At 43.6% G+C, this 21733-nt stretch overlaps 2 protein-coding genes across 3 annotated transcripts in view; one reads left to right on the top strand and one right to left on the bottom strand.

The window, feature by feature from the left end:
• Nucleotides 1-1641: 1641 nt before the first annotated feature.
• Nucleotides 1642-21733, bottom strand: part of LOC118366829 (general transcription factor IIF subunit 2-like) — a 33202-nt gene continuing 13110 nt past the window's right edge. Inside the window, exons 6-9 of one of the 2 annotated variants that reach the window (XM_035749574.2) lie at nt 11347-11428; nt 4656-4755; nt 4340-4483; nt 1642-2081 (exon numbers count right to left, since the gene is read on the bottom strand). In XM_035749574.2, coding sequence (XP_035605467.1) covers nt 1953-2081; nt 4340-4483; nt 4656-4755; nt 11347-11428 — 455 coding nt within the window. In that variant the 3' untranslated portion in view covers nt 1642-1952. The remainder of the gene's footprint in view (nt 2082-4339; nt 4484-4655; nt 4756-11346; nt 11429-21733) is intronic. The other variant, XM_035749575.2, reaches the window with a different exon arrangement.
• LOC118366831 (BTB/POZ domain-containing protein KCTD4-like) lies at nt 18306-20259 on the top strand. Its single transcript, XM_035749576.2, has one exon. The coding sequence runs from the start codon at nt 18471-18473 to the stop codon at nt 19239-19241; it is 771 nt and encodes a 256-aa protein (XP_035605469.1). The 5' UTR covers nt 18306-18470; the 3' UTR covers nt 19242-20259.

A 21733-nucleotide genomic window follows, 5' to 3' on the forward strand; every position in this document is an offset into this window, starting at 1 on the left:
CCCTTCAGTCTACTTGTGTAATAATAACACTTGTTATAACCACTGTCCTCTCTTTCGTAGTAATACTCAGGTCTCAGAACTTTGTTTCTATTAGCTGCTGCATCTCACCTGACCCACGACCAGGGACCAACCAGACGACGACTCTGCATTACATTTGGAATGGAAGTATTATATGATGCCCAAACCAAGTCATGTCTATGGGGTTGACAGAAAGGGTGCTGTGACAGTGTTACGGTATTGATCTTATTGATTATGGTGTTCAACTTTGAGTATTGCAGTGTTCTATTAACTGGTATATTCAGGAAGTACCCATCAGAACATTCAGATAGAAATGTATAGAGTAGAGCAGATATGCCTCTGTCATGCAGAATACACAATATGTTAAATTTCTATCTGGGACATTCTATGTCTCACAGTTTGCTGCGGGATGATTTTTAAAACTCTGCGATGACAATGTTTCCATCCACTTATCTGTTGTTGATTAACTCTCAGGTCTCCATTTGCTTGGTTTACAGTTACATTATGCAACAGTCATTAGATTCATCAAATATCTTTTAATGTTACACCATTGTCCTTTTTCTTGAATAAATACGCTACATGACCAAAAAATGTGGACAGCTGCTCGTCGAACATCTCATTCCAAAATCATGGGCTTTATTAAGGAGTTGGTCCCCCCTTTGCTGCTATAACAGCCTCCACTCTTCTGGGAAGGCTTTCCACTAGATGTTGGAACATTGCTGTAGGGACTTGCTTCCATTCAGCCACAAGCATTATTGCGGTCAGGCACTGATGTTGGGCAACTAGGTCTGACTCGCAGTCAGCATTCCAATTCATCCTAAAGGTGTTCAATGGGGTTGAGGTCAAAGCTCTGTGCAGGCCAGTCATATTCTTCCACACCAATCTCGACAAACCATTTCTTTATGGACCTCGCTTTGTGCACACAAGTCATTGTCATGCTGAAACAGGAAAGGGCCTTCCCCAAACTGTTGCCACAAAGTTGGAAGCAGAGAATCTTATAGAATATCATTGTATTCTGTAGCGTTAAGATTACCCGTGACTGGAACTAAGGGGCCTAGCCCAAACCATGAAAAACAGCCCCAGACCATTATTCCTCATCCACCAAACTTTACAGTTGACACTACGCACTGGGGCAGATAGCGTTCTAGCATCCACCAAACCCAGATTCGTCTGTCGGACTACCAGATGGTGAAGCGTGATTCATCACTCCAGAAAACGCATTTCTATTGCTCCAGAGTCCAATGGCGGCAAGCTTTACACCACTCCAGCCGACGCTTGGTATTCCGCATGGTGACCTTTGTCAAATTTGCAGCTGCACACGTGCCTAACTGACTTGTTGGAAAGGTGGCATCCTATGACGGTGCCACGTTTAAAAAAGTCAGCTCTTCAGTAAGGCCATTCTACTGTCAATGTTTGTCAGTGGAGATTGTATGGCTGTGTGTTCCACTTCATACATCTGTCAGCAACGCGTGTGGCTTAAATGTCCGAATCCACTCATTTGTATGCATGTATATATGTGTAGTTTACCTCAAAAGCTTGTTCTGTCACATTCATTGAAAGAAAATGTCAAATATTCCAAACCGGTAGTTACATTATTTTATAAATGATTTACAAATGATAGTGCAAAGTTTCAGCTTCTGTAAGTAGAGTGAAGAAAAAAAAACATTACAATTTCTATAAGCTGCACCAAACAACATAAAAAAGAACCCATCCAAAAGAGTGTTGCTTTAAGGCAAGCGTTTCACACAGTCTGGTTCATAGTGCAAGATCCCCACACACCATCCTACCAACAGCTGATAAAAGGTAGACCCTTTGTGATCATGTAGTTTTGGGTATCAGTTTTAGATAAAGTGAAAGACAAAAGAACAAAGACTTCTGTGATGGTAGGCCCTCAGGTCAATGTCTGTATCCCAGACAGGGTGCTCTGTTCTGGGCTAGTCATCCTTTATCTCCTCCTCTCCTCCCTGGTAGTGGCGGTACTCTGGCTTCAGTTCCCATGTACTCTTGTGCGTCCCTTTAGTGTTGTACACTCCTATCTCCCTCAGGATCTCCTTCAAGTAGGTCTACAGGAAACACACAGACAAACATCTCTCAGAATCTCCTTTATAAATGTCTACAGCAGAGGCTCTTTCTACAGTGTCCATTTTCACACAGCTACAGCCTGCACCCTTACTCTGAAAACTAGAAGCATCTACCAGTGAGGCGAGTCTACCTGTTATTCTTAGTGTCAAAAGCCATTTGTTGTAGTTGATAATGTCCACCAGATGTCAATAGTGGGTAATGGTTGACATTCCTCCTCCAGATACAGGTCTACAGTATGTGTTCTGATCCTGTTCAACTTATTACGGTATGACTAATCAGGCCTCAGGTTACAATAGTTCACCCTGGAGAAGGTTACAGTGGTGGAGTCTAATTGATCCTGGAGAGAGAGGGTTACAGTGGTGGAGTCTAATCGATCCTAGAGAGAGAGGGTTACAGTGGTGGAGTGTAATCGATCCTGGAGAGAGAGGGTTACAGTGGTGGAGTGTAATCGATCCTGGAGAGAGAGGGTTACAGTGGTGGAGTGTAATCGATCCTGGAGAGAGAGGGTTACAGTGGTGGAGTGTAATCGATCCTGGAGAGAGAGGGTTACAGTGGTGGAGTCTAATCGATCCTAGAGAGAGAGGGTTACAGTGGTGGAGTGTAATCGATCCTAGAGAGAGAAGGTTACAGTGGTGGAGTGTAATCGATCCTAGAGAGAGAGGGTTACAGTGGTGGAGTCTAATCGATCCTAGAGAGAGAGGGTTACAGTGGTGGAGTGTAATCGATCCTAGAGAGAGAAGGTTACAGTGGTGGAGTCTAATCGATCCTAGAGAGAGAGGGTTACAGTGGTGGAGTCTAATCGATCCTAGAGAGAGAGGGTTACAGTGGTGGAGTCTAATCGATCCTAGAGAGAGAAGGTTACAGTGGTGGAGTGATCCTAAGGGTTACAGTGGTGGATCCTAGAGAGAGAAGGTTACAGTGGTGGAGTCTAATCGATCCTAGAGAGAGAAGGTTACAGTGGTGGAGTGTAATCGATCCTAGAGAGAGAGGGTTACAGTGGTGGAGTCTAATCGATCCTAGAGAGAGAGAGGGTTACAGTGGTGGAGTCTAATCGATCCTAGAGAGAGAGGGTTACAGTGGTGGAGTCTAATCGATCCTAGAGAGAGGGTTACAGTGGTGGTCTAATCGATCCTGGAGAGAGAGGGTTACAGTGGTGGAGTCTAATCGATCCTGGAGAGAGAGGGTTACAGTGGTGGAGTCTAATCGATCCTGAGAGAGAGGGTTACAGTGGTGGAGTCTAATCGATCCTGAGAGAGAGGGTTACAGTGGTGGAGTCTAATCGATCCTAGAGAGAGAGGGTTACAGTGGTGGAGTCTAATCGATCCTAGAGACAGAGGGTTACAGTGGTGGAGTCTAATCGATCCTAGAGAGAGAGGGTTACAGTGGTGGAGTCTAATCGATCCTAGAGAGAGAGAGGGTTACAGTGGTGGAGTGTAATCGATCCTAGAGAGAGAAGGTTACAGTGGTGGAGTCTAATCGATCCTAGAGAGAGAGGGTTACAGTGGTGGAGTGTAATCGATCCTAGAGAGAGAGGGTTACAGTGGTGGAGTGTAATCGATCCTAGAGAGAGAGAGGGTTACAGTGGTGGAGTCTAATCGATCCTAGAGAGAGAGGGTTACAGTGGTGGAGTGTAATCGATCCTAGAGAGAGAGGGTTACAGTGGTGGAGTCTAATCGATCCTAGAGAGAGAGGGTTACAGTGGTGGAGTCTAATCGATCCTAGAGAGAGAGGGTTACAGTGGTGGAGTCTAATCGATCCTAGAGAGAGAGGGTTACAGTGGTGGAGTCTAATCGATCCTAGAGAGAGAGGGTTACAGTGGTGGAGTGTAATCGATCCTAGAGAGAGAGGGTTACAGTGGTGGAGTGTAATCGATCCTAGAGAGAGAAGGTTACAGTGGTGGAGTGTAATCGATCCTAGAGAGAGAGGGTTACAGTGGTGGAGTGTAATCGATCCTAGAGAGAGGGTTACAGTGGTGGAGTGTAATCGATCCTAGAGAGAGAAGGTTACAGTGGTGGAGTCTAATCGATCCTAGAGAGAGAGGGTTACAGTGGTGGAGTCTAATCGATCCTAGAGAGAGAGGGTTACAGTGGTGGAGTGTAATCGATCCTAGAGAGAGAGGGTTACAGTGGTGGTGTGGAATCGATCTTGGAAGGCTGAGCAGAACCGCTCGCAGCGCATACTCACTTATGGTCATGAAATCAGACAGGACAGTGAACAGGTTGCTGTTTGTGTGACTAACCACAGGTTGCTTGGTGACCTCCACCAGGTCTTTGATGTTGTAGTACTGGTGTTTCTCAAAGGCGGAGAAGAGCATGTCCATCACCTGCTGTCTGTCTGCCCTCACCATCCTACCTTCAGCCCTCTTCTTCTTCTCATACTCCACCTACACAAAACAACCCACGGAAAACCCACACAGGGGCAAGGAGGGAGCATGGTAGAAGTGCACATTACAGTTCCAAATGTGTATTGATCCAACACTACAAAGATATGGAACCTTCAGGAGCATGCAAGCAGACACACACTGATTTTAACATGTGATATGGTAGTGTTCTTACGTTATTAACATGGTTGGATACAGGCTTGAAGTTGTTAGTGACAGCCCTGTCCATCTGCTCGGTCAGACGCTGGGGCTTGGTAGACACCTCAATCTGTAATCTGAGGAGAGGAGGATACATTCTAGAACACTGTCACAGAACTGTTTGAGAGAACCTGAGAAATTATTAAAATGAATGAAGACAGGGTCTTATTGAGAGAAGCAACCCAGTGGGCAGAGCACTGAATATAAAAAAAAACAGAACAATAGCATCCACTATGCTGTACAATGGTTGAATAACGCATATAGCCATTCAGTATAATGTACAGTACTGGCACTGCTGTGCACATACAGACACCAAGGCAGACATGCATGTGCTCAAACACACATGGAGAGGCTCTACCCAAAATTACAATCAACTAATTGCACCATTATCGCAAAAATGGAAGAAGCAAGTTGAAGGGGGAAAAGTAAAGAACTTGTCGGTATATCAGTTTAATATAAAGGAACTTTTCTTTTTTTTTTTTTTTTTTTTTTTACAGCTATGCCATATAGATGGCCAAATAGTTAGGAAGAGATTTTTGATGCCACATTCCATGCCACATGGTTTATGAACTGATATGCAAAATGACAACTTAAAAAAAAAATGTTTTTCCAATTGAAATGATTATAAAAATTGCAACCAATAGAATGTATATACAGTTGAAGTCGGAAGTTTACATACAGCTTAGCAAAATACATTTAAACTCAGTTTCACAATTCCTGACCTTTAATCCTAGTAAAGATACCCTGTCTTAGGTCAGTTATGATCACCACTTTATTTTAAGAATGTGAAATGTCTGAATAATAGTAGAGTGATTTATTTCAGTTTTATTTCTTTCATCACATTCCCAGGGTGTCCGAAGTTTACATATACTAATTGAGTGTTCGGTAGCTTTGCCTTTAAATTGTTTAACTTAGGCCAAACCTTTCAGGTAGCCTTCCACAAGCTTCCCACAATAAGTTGGGTGAATTTTGGCCCATTCCTCCTGACAGAGCTGGTGTAACTGAGTCGGGTTTGTAAGGCCTCCTTGCTCGCACACGCTTTTTCAGTTCTGCCCACAAATTTTCTATAGAATTGAGTTTAGGGCTTTGTGATGGCCATTCCAATACCTTGATTTTGTTGTCCTTAAGCCATTTTGCCACAACTTTGGAAGTATGCTTGGGGTCATTGTCCATTTGGAAGATCCATTTGCGACCAAGCTTTAACTTCCTGACTGATGTCTTGAGATGTTGCTTCAATATATCCACATAATTTTCCATCCTCATGATGCCATCTATTTTGTGAAATGCACCAGTCCCTCCTGCAGTAAAAAGCACCCCCACACCTTCCTTCACGGTTGGGATGGTGTTCTTCGGCTTGCAAGCCTCCCCCTTTTTCCTCCAAATATAATGATGGTCATTATGGACAAACAGTTCTATTTTTGTTTCGTCAGACCAGAGGACATTTCTCCAAAAGTATGATCTTTGTTCCCATGTGCAGTTGCAAACCGTAGTGGCTTTTTTATGGCGGTTTTGGAGCAGTGGCATCTTCACAAGGTCCTTTGCCGTTGTTCTGGGATTGATTTGCACCAAAGTACTTTCTTCTCTAGGAGACAGAACGCGTCTCCTTCCTGAGCGGTATGACTGCTGCGTGGTCCCATGGTGTTTATACATATGAACGTGGTACCTTCAGGCGTTTGGAAATTGCTACCAATGATGAACCAATGTTGTGGAGGTCTAGAATTTGGCTGATTTCTTTTGATTTTCCCATGATGTCAAGCAAAGAGGCACTGAGTTTGAAGGTAGGCCTTGAAATACATCCACAGGTACACCTCCAATTGACTCAAATTATGTCAATTAGCCTCTCAGAAGCTTCTAAAGCCATGACATCGTTTTCTGGAATTTCCCAAGCTGTTTAAAGAGAGTCAACTTAGTGTATGTAAACTTCTGACCCACTGGAATTGTGATACAGTGCATTTTAAATGAAATAATCTTTCTGTAAACAATTGTTGGGAAAATTACTTGTGTCATGCACAAAGTCGATGTCCTAACCGACTGCCAAAACTATAGTTAGTTAACAAGACATTTGTGGAGTGGTTGAAAAAAGGGGTTAATGACTCCAACCTGAACTGTATATGGGGGATACAACCATCCCAGCTCTGCAGAGTTTGCTGCGAAGAGACAATGAAGAGTTTGCTTGGGCCAAGAAACACAAGCAATAGACATTAGACTGGTGGAAATCTGTCCTTTGGTCTGATGAGTCCAAATTTGAGATTTTTGGTTCCAACCGCTGTGTCTTTGTGAGACGCAGAGTAGGTGAACGGATGATCTCCGTATGTGTGGTTCCTACTGTGAAGCATGGAGGATGTGGTGTGATGTGCGAGGTGCTTTAATGGTAACAACGTCTGTGATTTGTTTAGAATTCAAGGCACACTTAACCAGCATGGCTACCACAGCATTCTGCAGTGATACGCCATCCCATCTGGTTTGCGCTTAGTGGTACTATCATTTGTTTATCAATAGGACAATGACACAAAACACCTCCAGGCTGTGTAAGGGCTATTGGACCAAGAAGGAGAGTGATGGAGTGCTGCATCAGATGTCCTGGCCTCCACAATCACCCGACCTCAACCCAATTGAGATGGTTTAGGATGAGTTGGACCGTGGAGTGAAGGAAAAGCAGCCAACAAGTGCTCAACATATGTGGGAAAGACTGTTGGAATATAATATAAATGTATGTATGTATGTATGTATGTATGTATGTATGTATGTATGTATATATATATATATATATATATATAAAAATAACACACAGGAGAGAGAACAGTTGCCATAGCACACAAGGAACAGTTGCTATAGCAATCCCTGCCAACCTCTGCTCCCATAAAACTGAATTGAGAACAGTTATACACCATTATTAGATATTCTCTTGGAGTTCGCTATGGCTACTGTTCCTCCCACATCTACTAATCTCACTCAGAAATGAAACCAGGAGACATAGTAAAATAAAGCATCACCAATAGGCTGTCACCTAATTACAGTACCAGTCAAAAGTTTGTACACACATTCTCATTCAATGGTTTTTCTTTATGTGTACTATTTTCTACATTGTAAAACAATAGTGAAGACATATCTATGAAATAACATATATAGAATCATGTAGTAAGCAAGTGTTAAACAAATCAAAATATATTTTATATATTTGAGATTCTTCAAAGTAGTCACCGTTTGCCTTGACAGCTTTGCACACTCTTGGCATTCTCTCAACCAGCTTCATGTGGAATGCTTTTCCAACAGTCTTGAAGGAGTTCCCACATATGCTGAGCACATGTTCGCTGCTTTTCCTTCACGCTGCAGTGCAACTCATCCCATTTGGGTTGACGTTGGTTGAGGTCGGGGGATTGTGGAGGCCAGGTCAGCTGACGCAGCACTCCATCACTCTCCGGCTTGGTCAAACAGTCCTTACACAACCTGTAGGTGTGCCTTGAATTCTAAATAAATCACAGACAGTGTCCTTAGCAAAGCACCCCCACACCTCCTCCTCCATGCTTCACGGTGGGAACCACACATGCAGAGATCATCTGTTCACCTACTCTGCATCTCACAAAGACACAGCGGTTGGAACCAAAAATCTCAAATTTGGACTCATCAGACCAAAGGACAGATTCCCACCAGTCTAATGTCCATTGCTCGTGTTTCTTGGCCCAAGCAAGCCTCTTCTTATTGTCCTTTAGAAGTGGTTTCTTTGCAGCAATTTGACCATGAAGGCCTGATTCATGTAGTCTCCTCTGAACAGTTGATGTTGAGATGTGTCTGTTACTTGAACTTTGTGAAGCATTTATTTGGGCTGCAATTTCTGAGGCTGGTAACTCTGGGTCTTCTTTTCCTGTGGCGGTCCTCATGAGCGCCAGTTTCATCATTGTTTATTTGATTTATTTACCAGGAAGTGTCACGCCTTGGTCTTAGTGTTTTGTGTTTTCGTTGATTGTTTGGTCAGGCCAGGGTGTGACATGGTTTGTTTTGTTATATTTCTTATTGGGGTTTTGTGGTTATTGGGATTGCGGCTGATTAGGGGTGTTGTATGGGCTTGGCTGCCTGAGGCGGTTCTCAATCAGAGTCAGGTGATTCTCGTTGTCTCTGATTGGGAACCGTATTTAGGTAGCCTGGGTTTCGCTTTGTATTTCGTGGGTGATTGTTCCTCTCTCTGTGTAGTTTCACCAGATAGGCTGTAATTAGGTTTTCACGTTCCATTTGTTGTTTTGCTTTTGTATTAAGTTATTTCATGTATCGCTCTTCATTTATTAAAGACATGAGCAACCACCACGCTGCATTTCGGTCCGACTCTCTTTCTACAAACGAAGAACGCCGTTACAGGAAGGGCTCAGTGAGATTTAAAATCACTTTTTCAAGAGCGTCCTGGCGAAGATAGGCAGCACCAAGTCATTACAAAAATTACAGACAAACATGAAAAACTACAAGTAATCTAGTAAAAACCATAGAATTCACACGAGTATAACAAAATCAAAAACAGCAAATTAAAAACATTGACAGGTCAGGGAATCAGTCTCAAGATCATTCATCAGTGATTTAAAAACACCAATCAGGACAAGTTCTTCCAGTTTAAAAGTATTTTTTAAGGCGTTCCAAGACGATGGCGCAGAGTACATAAAGCCCTTTTACCAAATTCAGTTCGGACATTTGGAACAGTTAGCAGGATAAAGTCCAGCGAAGGAAGAGAGTACCCACCACATTTCTGAACAATAAAAATGCCCAAATAAAAAGGTAGTAAACCCAAAATTGCTTTGTAAATAAAAGTATACCAGTGTCTGAGCCTACGAGTGACTAGAAGGTCAGCCAACCCTCGTATACAAAGTGCAGTGGTGCGTAAGGGTTTTGCAGTGGTGCGTAAGGGTTTTGCAGTTTAAAATAAATCTCAAAGTGCCATGGTAAAGGGTGTCAATTGATCTCAAACACTTCATATATAAAATATCCCCATAGTCTAGTAAAGGCATACATGTAGCTGATACTAGCCTCCTGGCTTCATAAGAAAAACAGGCCTTATTCCTAAAATAAAATCCCAATTTCAATTAAATTTTTCTGTAAGTTGTTGAATATGCAATTTAAAAGAGAGGCCGTCATCAATTAAAATTCCAATATATTTATATGAGGTTACAACCTCAATCTCCTTGCCCTGACAGGTAGTAATAGGTGAAAGGTTCAGAGGTCTGTTTCTTGATTTAGAAAACACCATAAGTTTAGTTTTGTCAGGATTGAGGATAAGCTTCAATTGACACAAGGTATGTTAAACAGTATAAAAAGCAGTTTGCAAGTTCTGGAAAGCTTTTGTAAGAGACGAGGCACAACAGTAAATAACAGTATCATCAACATAAAAAGAAGTTGCGCATTTTGGACATTTTTGTCTAAATCATTTATATAAATAGTGAATAAGAGAGGGCCAAGTACAGAGCCTTGGGGCACACCATTATTAACAGACATAAGCCCATCAAATTGAGTTGTATCAGACAGATAGTTAGGAAACCATGCAACTGCTTGCTCTGAAAGACCTACACTCGACAATCTCTGCCTTAGTATAGCATGATCAACTGTATCAAAAGCCTTAGAGATATCAATAAAAAGTGAGACACAGTGCTGTTTTTTGTCAAGGGCTTCAGTGATACCATTTAAAACCTTCATGGCTGCTGTAATTGTGCTATGCTTCTTCCTGAAGCCTGATTGGTACATTGATAAAAATAGAGTTAGTAAATAAAAACTCTTTGCGCTTGATAGATTTTGCGACTCCACTTGAAGAAACTTTCAAAGGTCTTGAAATTTTACGGATTGACTGACCTTTATGTCTTAAAGTAATAATGGACTGTTGTTTCTCTTTGCTTATTTGAGCTGTTCTTGCCATAATCTGGACTTGGTTTTTTACCAAATAGGGCTATCTTCTGTATACCACCCCTACCTTGTCACAACACAACTGATTGGCTCGAATGCATTAAGAAGGAAAGAAATTCCACAAATTAACTTTGAACAAGGCACACCTGTTAACTGAAATGCATTCCAGGTGACTACCTCATGAAGCTGGTTGCGAGAATGCCAAGAGTGTGCACCTCTGGCCTGCTCGCCTCCCTACCACTGAGGAAGTACAATTCCCGCTCAGCCCAGTCAAAACTGTTCGCTGCTCTGGCCCCCAATGGTGGAACAAACTCCCTCACGACGCCAGGACAGCGGAGTCAATCACCACCTTCCGGAGACACCTGAAACCCCACCTCTTTAAGGAATACCTAGGATAGGATAAGTAATCCTTCTCACCCCCCTTTTAAGATTTAGATGCACTATTGTAAAGTGACTGTTCCACTGGATGTCATAAGGTGAATGCACCAATTTGTAAGTCGCTCTGGATAAGAGCGTCTGCTAAATGACTTAAATGTAAATGTGCAAAGCTGTCATCAAGGCAAAGGGTGCCTACTTTGAAGAATCTCGTATATGAAACATATTTTTCATTTGTTTAACACCTTTTTGGTTACTACATGATTCCATGTGTGTTATTTTATAGTTGTTATGTCTTCACTATTATTATACAATGTAGAAAATAGTGCAAATAAAGACAAACCCTGAAATGAGTAGCTGTGTCCAAACTTTTGACTTGTACTGTATATTGAAATTGTATTGAATTTTGTTTCACTCACTTCTTCAGTTTCATATAGTTTTCATTGACGGCTGGTCTGCACTCCGCTCTCTGTACCACCATGCCCTCCAGACTGATCTTATCTGAAACAAAGACAATACGTTTCCTTTAAGGACCCACACACATCAATAGCAGAATGCTGTTTTAAATCACAGTGTATTCTTTCTTTCAATAAGTATTTTTTCATATTCTTCAGCACCGTACTAAACATGCAGCCCAAATATATATATATATTTGACTGAACTGAATCACTTGACTGAATCAGTAGAGAAACAGGTGAAATAGGTGGAACCACCCAAGTTGAGTACTCCACAGCCAACACTCCAAATCTCCATCAACTGCCACTGGACTGCACATCAACAGCTTGCCATTTCAAAATATAGCGATTCATCTATTTGGCGTTTTCTTTGTCATTGTGTGTGTGTGTGTGTGTGTGTGTGTGTGTGTGTGTGTGTGTGTGTAACTATCCTTGTGGGCACCAGAAGTCCTCACAAGGATAGTAAAACAAGGAAAATTCAGACAAATAGGAAGGCATAGTTTTATGGGGTTAAGGTTAGGCTTAAGGTTATGGTTTGGTTAAGAAAATTTGGATTTTGGATGGGAATCAATTGTTTGGTCCCTACAAGGATAGCAAAACAAAAGTGTGTGTGTGTGTATATGCGTGTGTGTGTGTCTAACAAGGGGGCCAGGATAGGTTCACACAATTGTATGAGACACTGTCATACAGAGATAAATAGTACACTCTGTCCAGACTGTCCAACAAACGCCAAAGAACAGCCAACCACCACTGAAGTCCAGTTGGTGTCTGTTTGTTGGCTAATCAGGTTTTGTTCTACTGAGAAAATGTCCAGTTAGCGTTTGTTGGTGCAATTACAAATCTGTGCACTTTTACCAGGTGGCTCCAGAGAAATCACGTCAGTCAATCCAATGTCACAGATCTCACCCACTCACTAATATCCATTCCTCATCTTTTTCACAAATGGATGCATTATGTGCAATTATTGCATGATAAGGGCTGAAACACTTGTCGGTGCATCTCCCTAAACACACAAACGCATTTCTCAACTTCAGAGCAGCCTGCCTCCATCTCCCCCTCTAGTCACTCACAGGCCCCTGGCAGAGATCATCTGGGTCAGGGCTGTATGGGAGAGAATAGTATACTGTAGATCTCCCCTCTACCTCATTTTCTCCACTCAAGGCTCCCTTACGCTCTTCCAGTTCTCTTTTTCAACCTATCCCCTACTCTATACCCCTCTCAGTCTGCTCATGCCTCTTCTCCTGTAGGGTTGTATAAGACTGGGAGTGTTGAGGGTTTGTGTCTGTTTAGTGTGGAATGAATTAGGATAAAAACTTGCAGGTCCCAAGGGACACTGGTATGTAGGAGAACAAAGCTGAACATGCAGAGAAGGAGACAGAGATGGGAAGGAAGCAGAAAGAGAAGAGAACAGAATGAGAGGAGGAGGAGGGCACAGTGAGAGGTGGAATGGCCACAGCATTTGTTGCTCAAGGCTGTCGTGCTACGAGGGAGAGGAACAGGAGGAGAGAGAACGGGAGGAGAGAGAAGAGGAGAAAGAAGGGTGAGAAGGTCAAGCTACCGCCCACTCATCTTCTCCCACCATCTCTAACCTCTTATCTTCTCTAAGGACCCTCCATCTAAAAAGCACACACACTCACCCCCTCCCACTGATATTCCCTAGACACTTCCCTCTGGATCTGAATATTCCAGGAGCCTTCAGATTTCTCAAGCCTCTGGTGAATTTCAGATAGACGCTAGACTACCAAAAACCCTCAGATAGAAAAGTGGCTATGGGAGGAGGAATGTGTTCGTAAATTGCAGTACTCATCCTTGAGGGGACAGAACAGCGACAAAGCCTGTAAAAAAAAAAAAAGAGAGAGAGAGACAGAAAGAAAGAAAGGAGAGTGAGAACCTGAGAGGAAACCTGTTGACTAGATCGACTACTACTATCAGCCTGCGTACAGGAATCTTTCAGACCACCACGGTAGTCTCTAACCTTACGTCAAAAACAAACGCCTTATGAACCTGCTCATTAATGATGGCCCCATTGCGGTTTTTGTCCTATTGATAATCCACAGCACACTTTTACTATACCACACAACACAGCCTTGGAAAAGCAGCCAAACATGTCTCAATAGTGGAGATGTAAGCTGACTGCATGCTCAAAGCCTGTGACCACCAGATCTATAAATGACTTCCCATGTGGGGGGGGACACTTAGATATGATGAAGATATGATGAGGATACGTAATACTATAGAACCACTAATCTCTCCTGGTAGGGCATTCAGAAGGGAGAGAGAATACATCTTTATCAACAATCTGTTGTGAGGGGTTATTCATTTACTTCATTACCTGTATAAAACCCACCGGAGGATATTTTCAACACCGTTAGTGGAGATATTTGCCCAAATATAACCAACTCTCAAAGTGTTTTGCCATAGAGAACACATGTGACTAATTGGGTTTGAACCTGGGTTGTCTGTACAGCCCTAAACCGTGTTAGCCTGCTGAGCTAAAGGCCAGTCATTAGCTTAGGGAGCCTTATGCAAGTCTACAGGTCTCAGGCAAGGTTCCATAACCACCTCTGCCACACACACACCATCTATGTTCCTCAAGGCTACTGTTGCTATGCCAGCTTCACTGCAGTTTGTGATATAACGTTACAGCTCTGACTTGGCCAGCAGCATTATGAATAACTCAACATCTTTAATGAATAGAGACAGTGATTTTACTGATGGAAATCCCCATTACTGCTCTCATTAAAAAGAAATCAAATAGATTCCAACATGATGTTGAACAATTATCTCAGGTAATGATGGTGTGATAAGGCTGGGAAGGAGCGCAGGTCACCCACCCACCCACCCACCCACCATCCCCCCTCTCCGCTGTTCCACTGCCTCGTTTGCAATTCTAATGCGGGGATGATTCCATTAATCACATCATGATTAAAAAGCACCACGATACGGTCGAGCCGCCTCGTTGATCGCCGATGTGTCACAGACGTCACTGTGGTGAGCCATCACTCTGGGATCATACGCTCATAGACAACTCGGAACCTCCCAATTAAAATTTAAATGTTTTTTTTGCATCATGCTTCCTATTGGTTGATTCTGATACTCTGAGCTAAATCTTTATTCAACGAGTTTAAGTCGAAAATGTCACCGTTATCGATTTATACACACACACAATTAACTGAATGGAAAGGTTTGTCAGACTGCCACACTGATTGTCCACAGGTACATCTATTTAAGGGGTTGAGTGAATGGAAGTTGTGCCTCCACTTCTGGAGACAGCAGAGAGTGGTATTCTATTGGATAGGTTGTCTCTGTGTCGAGAGTGTGTGGGGAATGCTCTACACCTGGATTCTGGGGTGATTGCTTGGTTTAATTTCAATTTGAACACCAGCATTCACACACCAGAGCTTTATGTATAACTATAGACAGCCCCCAAAAACAGACTTCACACTGAGAGAAAATACATCCCCTTGTTAGATACACACACACACACAACCTGACATTGATGTCACTATTTACTTCAATTAGACTTCTGCCCCCAAGGTAGAGTGTGTGTTTGTGATAGATGAAGGAAGAGAGAAGAGGGGGTCCAGTAACATCACTGTCTGACTGACAGCCCATCACCTGCAGGACACACGCACTCCCTCTGTTTCTCTCTCTCCCTTTCCTCAGGGACCAAACTGTCAATAACCCCCCCTACACTCTTAGATACCATGAGTGACATGAGTATACATTGTCCAGGCAGTTTGCCACAGTCAGTCAGCCCATGTAGAAAGAAACATTGTACTTACTTTTGGTCATGTAGTGTGTAATACAGTATGTGGACACCTGCTCGTTGAACATCCAAAATCATGGGAATTAATATGGCGTTGGTCCCCCTTTGCTGCTATAACAGCATCCATTCTTCTGGGAAGGCTTTCCACTAGATGTTGGAACATTGCTGCGGGGACTTGCTTCCATTCAGCCACAAGAGCATTAGTGAGGTCAGGCACTGACGTTGGGCGATTAGGCCTGGTTCACAGTCGGCATTCAAATTCATCCCAAAAGGTGTTCGATTGGGTTGAGGTCAGAGCTCTGTGCAGGCCAGTCAAGCTCTTCCACACAGATCTTGACAAACCATTTCTGTATAGACCTTGCTTTGTGCACAGGGCATTGTCATGCTGAAACAGGAAGGGCCTTCCCCAAACTGTTGCCACAAAGTTGGAAGCACAGAAACATCTAGAATGTCATTGCATGCTGTAGCGTTAAGATTTCCCTTCACTGGAGCTAAGGGGCCTGGCCCTAACCATGAAAAACAACCCCAGACCTATATTTCTCCTCCACCAAACTTTTAAGTTGGCACTATGCATTGGGGCAGGTAGTGTTCTCCTGGCTTCCGCCAAACCCATTTAGTTCGCAGGACTGCCAGATGGTGAAGCGTGATTCATCGCTCCAGAGAACTCTATCCACTGCGCCAGAGTCGAATGGTGGCTAGCTTTACACCACTCCAGCCGATGCTTGGCATTGCGCATGGTGATCTTAGGCTTGTGTGTTGTCGCTCCGAGAGTTCCCTCTCATAATTTGCAAATAAATTCATTAAAAAATCCTACAATGTGATTTTCTGGATTTTTTTTCTCATTTTGTCTGTCATAGCTGAAGTGTACCTATGATGAAAATTACAGGCCTCTCTCATCTTTTTTAAGTGGGAGAACTTGCACAATTGGTGGCTGACTAAATACTTTTTTGCCCCACTGTACATCAAAAAGCGTGAAGACTTCTGCCTGAAGCCCATACACACTCCAGCGTACATGTTGAACCCCAAGTATGCTGGCAAGAGCATCCTGTCTGGTGCAGAGATCAACAAGGCCTATGGTGTCATCACTACCATGTCTCGCCACCTTGGCCTGGATGAGGACAAGGTTCTTAGCAGTCTGGCGATGTACACTTCCAAGCAAGGGCTTTGTGATGGAAATGCAATATGGCAGTCTTCCCAACATATCTTATCAGCCACCTGGTGGAAGGGACTTTGTGGATCTGAGGCTCTTTCCCCTATCATCCTCCAAATCCCACCAACATCAGCCGCCTCAGAGCGTAACTGGTCCTTGTTTGGGAACACACACACCAAAGCATGCAACAGGCTGACCAATAGAAGGGTTGAAAAAATGGTGGCCATCCGGGCAAATTCTAGGCTTTTTAGTCTGACAACGAGCCATCCTCAACAAGGTTGTTAAGTGACTGAAGATGAGGCCTCAGAGTCTGATGTTCAAGAGGTGGACATTGAGGTCCAGGCAGAAGACATGAAAGCCTGAGAGGAAAACAACCAAAGCTTTAGTTTCTAGACTATCATTTTACAGATGTTTTATTTTTTTTATTTTACTAGGCAAGTCAGTTAAGAACAAATTCTTATTTTCAATGACGGCCTAGGAACAGTGGGTTAACTGCCTGTTCAGGGGCAGAACGACAGATTTGTACCTTGTCAGTTTGGGGATTCGAACTTGCAACCTTTCGGTTATGTTGAAAAAGTTTTTGGGACATGCAATGGATCATTGGGGATCATTCAATATTCCCTTTCTTTTGTTGTTCAGTGAAATCATCCCATGTGAAGAGTCAACTCATTTAATTAAAGTTCAATTCGTAACTAAATTGTTTCTCTAAATGTATTTATATTGGAAGGATTTAATAATTGGCAATTATGTCTACTTATGATAAGGTAAAAGGTTTATGTTTGTCTCCATATGATATGGAAAATATATCCAATGCAAAAAACATTATTTAAATGGTATTAATATTATTTTGCATTATTTCTGTTAATTCCTATATATTCTCGTTAATTCCCACCTCTGAATATTTCCACCTCTGAATATTCCCCAAAATGTGCAACCCTGCCAATTATTGTGGCTGAAATAGGCAAATCCACATACTTTTGATATATATAGTGTACATTACTGATTAAGCCCCTTGCTCCATGCTCTGGAGGCTAACAAGTCTATGACCATAATAACAAACATGCATCGGTCTTCCTTATAGAGCAGTAACAGAGACTGTTGGCATAGTAACAGAGACATGACACTCTGTTCAGACCCAATTACCTTCCAGTCAACTGGATACAAGGAAGATGTGGACAAATCAAAGACCCTGCCTGCATTCACCAGTAATTGGGCTGTTCCCACAAAAACACACAGGGAGATCTTAACCAACTGTACGCAATCTTGGAGAGAGAAATCAGGCCATCTGCCCATCCCAATCTCTGCATCACACTGCCAGCGAATGTGCCCACCATGCTGCCAGTAATGCCACCCTGAACAAAGCTGTAAACATAGTCTAACATATATCTGACTGCAGTAAGTCTCTATAACAGAGATACTGCCACCTCCCCTCTCTCAGTCTAGGGGTTGGGGAGAGAGGTTTGTAATCCAAGTTCCCATCCAGGACAATGTCATGTGTGTGTGTGTGTGTGTTGGTAGGAGGTTGGTGTGTATCTGCAAGCGTATATAAAGCGTGTGTGTTCAGGGCCTCCTTTGCTCTCACGTGCAGAAGCACAGCTGAGGAACCTTTTCATCAGCGAGAGGAGAGGGCTAATTATGAAGACAGGGAGAGAGAGGAGTAGAGAGTTGGAAGAAAGAGAGAGGGGGGCTGGATGAGAGGTGGGATAAGGGAAGATGGAGAGAAATAGAAAAAGAGAGGGGGATGAGAGGAAGGAGAGAGAGGGGAAAGAGAAGACAGGGAGATTTAGAGAGGATGAGAGAGGGGCAAGGAGTGCACCTGTCACTCTTTCTACTCTGTTGTTTTCTCTCTCTCTAAAGCACACACACACACTCTCTCCTCCCACCCTATGATGGAGGATGGCACTGGCCCCCTCTCTTCCTCCAACACAGAGAGAGAGAGAGAGCGAGAGAGTGAGGGAGGGATGTAAGAGGGAGGAGAGAGAGACAAATAGAGGCAGACTCATTCTGTTACCAGTGCGCTCTGCACTCCTCTCTATGCCAGTACCTCTCTGTGACGTTCCCATACGCTAACACACACACACACACACACTTTGTTACTGCACGCTACACACTTATCCTGAGGACACACACACAGACAAAAAGACTGTGCGGTTGTTGAGCGGGAGCGGCATGGAATGGAACCTCAGAAGGATGGACAGTGAACTGAGACAGATCAACCCAGACCTGCTGCAGCCCAGCAAGAGCATCAAGAAGCCCTCCTCAGGCACCATCACTCTCAACGTGGGGGGCTTTCTCTATGCTGCACACCGCACCACCCTCAGCCGCCACCAGGGGTCAGTGTTGGAGGAGCTGGCCAGCGGCAGGAAGCCTATCCAGCACACTGACTCCATGGGCAACCCCTTCATCGACCGCGACGGCCCCGTGTTCAGACACATCCTCAACTTCCTGCGGACCGGAGACCTGCAGCTGCCCGACGACTTCCGAGAGATGGGCCTTCTGAGAGGAGAAGCAGAGTTCTACCGCCTCAGCGGATTGGTGGAGGCCATTTCAGAGTGGGAGGGGATGCGGGCGGCGCAACGGGAGCCCGCCTTCCTGGAGGTGACTGACGAGAGGTCGCAAGGCTTCAAGGTGTACTGCAGCGACCCCTCCTTCATCGACAAGATCAAAGGGCGCCTGGTTCAGATCTCAAAGAGCCGGCTGGACGGCTTCCCGGAGGAGTTTGAGGTGTCGTCCAACGTGATCCAGTTCCGCCACTTCATCAAGTCGGACCCTGGCTCCAGGCTGGTGCTGAAACAGGACAGTACCTTCCTGTGTACACTGGAGTGTCTGAAGCTAGAGACAGTGATGCTGGCCCTGAAGGCTGGCTTCTCTCTAATCAGCTCTCTGGACAGCAGCAAGGGATCTGTGGTGGCCGCAGAGGCTCTGCACTTTGTCAAGTAAGAGAGGGTGGGGAGAGGCAGGGAAGAGGGAAAGCTGGGGGAGCAGGATCAGGAAGGGAATGAACAGGGAGGTGGATAGAGAGGGGACGACTGGGAGAGAGGGGGGCAGGTACAGTAGGTAGTGAGGGAAACAAGAGGGAGACGAAGGGATGAGGGAAGGAGAAAGGTGTCCGATTCCAGATTGGCCTCAAGCCCCTAGATTGAAACTGACGCAGGACAGTCATTTCTCTGCACTTTGTCTGGAGTCCAACCGAAGAGTCAAGAGAGAGAGAGCATCCACCCTCACTGCTGCAGGACAGAACACAACCTCTCAGAGGACCAGTCCCCTACTGAATTACGCATACATACGCTGCTTTTTCCATCCAGGCTGCTTCCCCTTCAAACCAGCCTTAGTGCACCGTGAGGTATTACAGTGTGTGTTTTCGGTTGCTGTGTTTTGAGTGGAGTTGTGTGACCTGAGGTGAGAGGTACAGTTGAACACTATACCTCTGACTGACTGTTGCTGATCATTGGACAAAAAACTATTGTTTAATTGCAGCAACTTGCCTGACTAGACCCAAAGGTTCAAATCTAGCATGATGCATGTGCAGTGAAGATTTTCAAATCAGACACCAACATTGTGATTGTAAGTGCTGTGAGTGAGTAAGTGCTGTGAGTGAGTATGTGACAATGTATGTTCTTTTGGAAATGTGAATGTTTTGTTTCACACAAAATAAAAGTCATGAATATCGGCATGATTATATTATCTAATATTTTCCACAAGTCATGCTGGCATTTGTGTCTACTCTTTTATATACAGTACAAGGGGACTTGTATATCATATTTAATTGCATCAACATTATGACAGTTGATTAAGGCAGACAGAGCTGACCATAGCGCTTTAATAGAATAGACTGGGAACTAATGTATCAGACGTAGAACTGTAACAGAGTTAGCAACTTAGAAAGTCAGCTTAGTGTACTGGAACATGCATCCGTGCCCAACATCCCAGAGCAGTCACCTCAAACCAAACATGCAGTGTTTTGACGTACAGATTTAGGATCTTAATCACCGTTGCAGAACCTTCATTCAGGAAAAGTAAAACATGCAGTGTATTTGAGGCTTTAAAAAAGCTTCTGAAGTTTATAATTTCCACTTTGAAATTTCAGGCTTGATTTATCCTTAACAAAAATGTATCAACTCGTACAAAAATGTAAATGATTTATAATCCATATAATAATTCACATTTACTGTTTCTGAAGGATTATTTTCCTGCTGTAGCAAACTGGCTCAAATTAAGATCCTACATCTGTAATGTAATAACCTACCTGAAAGAATCATAATCAAATCTGAATTCCTATATTAAATCTCTTTTCCCATTTCACTACATTTATCATTTTTTTACATTATTTTTTATTTAACCTTTATTAACTGGGCAAGTCAGTTAAGAACAAATTCTTATTTACAATGCCGGCCAAACCTGGATGACGCTGGATGACGCTGGGCCAATTGTGCACCGCCCTATGGGACTCCCAATCACAGCCGGACATGATACAGCCTGGACTCGAACCAGGGACTGTAATGACGCCTGAGATGCAGTGCTTTAGACCGCTGCGCCACTCGGAAGCCCAATGTTTTAAGCCAACATTTCATATAGGAAGTGATCACTGGTGAGTGAGGTTAGTGATTGACAGTTGTGCAGGTGTCTTCATCCCAGGGCCTCTAGGATTTATGCTCCCCAGACCATGGAGACTGGTGATATTTTAAGAAGTGGGTCCGGAAGGCAGTTCAATAAACACTGCTCTCTTCCCTCAAGGTGTACCTCTTTTTACATCCATATCTCAACCTTTTAAATGTGTAGTACTATCAATTATTTCACTATGCATTTAGGCCAATACTACATTCCACAACAAGACTAAACATATTGAATCACTAATTGTGTAGTTATTTCCCAAAACTCTGCTAAAGGGGTTGTTGTTGAGCAGGGGGTCAGTATGAAATGTTTGTACCGAGTACTGGTGGTAGAGTATGATACGGTGCACCTCTGACTAAGCAGACATGTTTCCTTTCGTTTGGACAGAGTCCCCTGCCTCCCAGTGCTAATTGTTTTACCTCCTTGTAATTCATCTCTGACAGAACCCTTCTGCGAGAACAGAATATTAGGAACTAAAATAACCAAACTCAGTCTCTGCTTTATGTACAGTAACTGTAGTAGTGTTGACCACATAATAAACCTACCTAGACTTAGCCTGCGTCTCAAACCCCCTGGAAACCATCTGTTGTAGCACACTCCTTCTTCAGACCTACAGCCCCCTACTCATGACACACACAGTGAACACTGTCTCTATGTTTCATACTACTGAACACATCCCTTCTGATCCACCACAGCAGACTCAAGCTCCATGCACGCACACACACTCTCTTCTCTCTCTCTTCTTTCATTGGAGAAAACACGAGGCTCCCAAAGCCAGCAGTGTGCTGAGGGGGACATCAAACCTAAGAGCTTTTTAATTG

This window comes from Oncorhynchus keta, chromosome 34, assembly GCF_023373465.1.
Source record: "Oncorhynchus keta strain PuntledgeMale-10-30-2019 chromosome 34, Oket_V2, whole genome shotgun sequence".
Taxonomy (NCBI): Eukaryota; Metazoa; Chordata; class Actinopteri; order Salmoniformes; family Salmonidae; genus Oncorhynchus; species Oncorhynchus keta.

Bases quoted from the DNA above. Each gene is read 5' to 3' on its own strand.
- LOC118366831 (XM_035749576.2), top strand. From the start codon at position 18,471: ATGGAATGGAACCTCAGAAGGATGGACAGTGAACTGAGACAGATCAAC.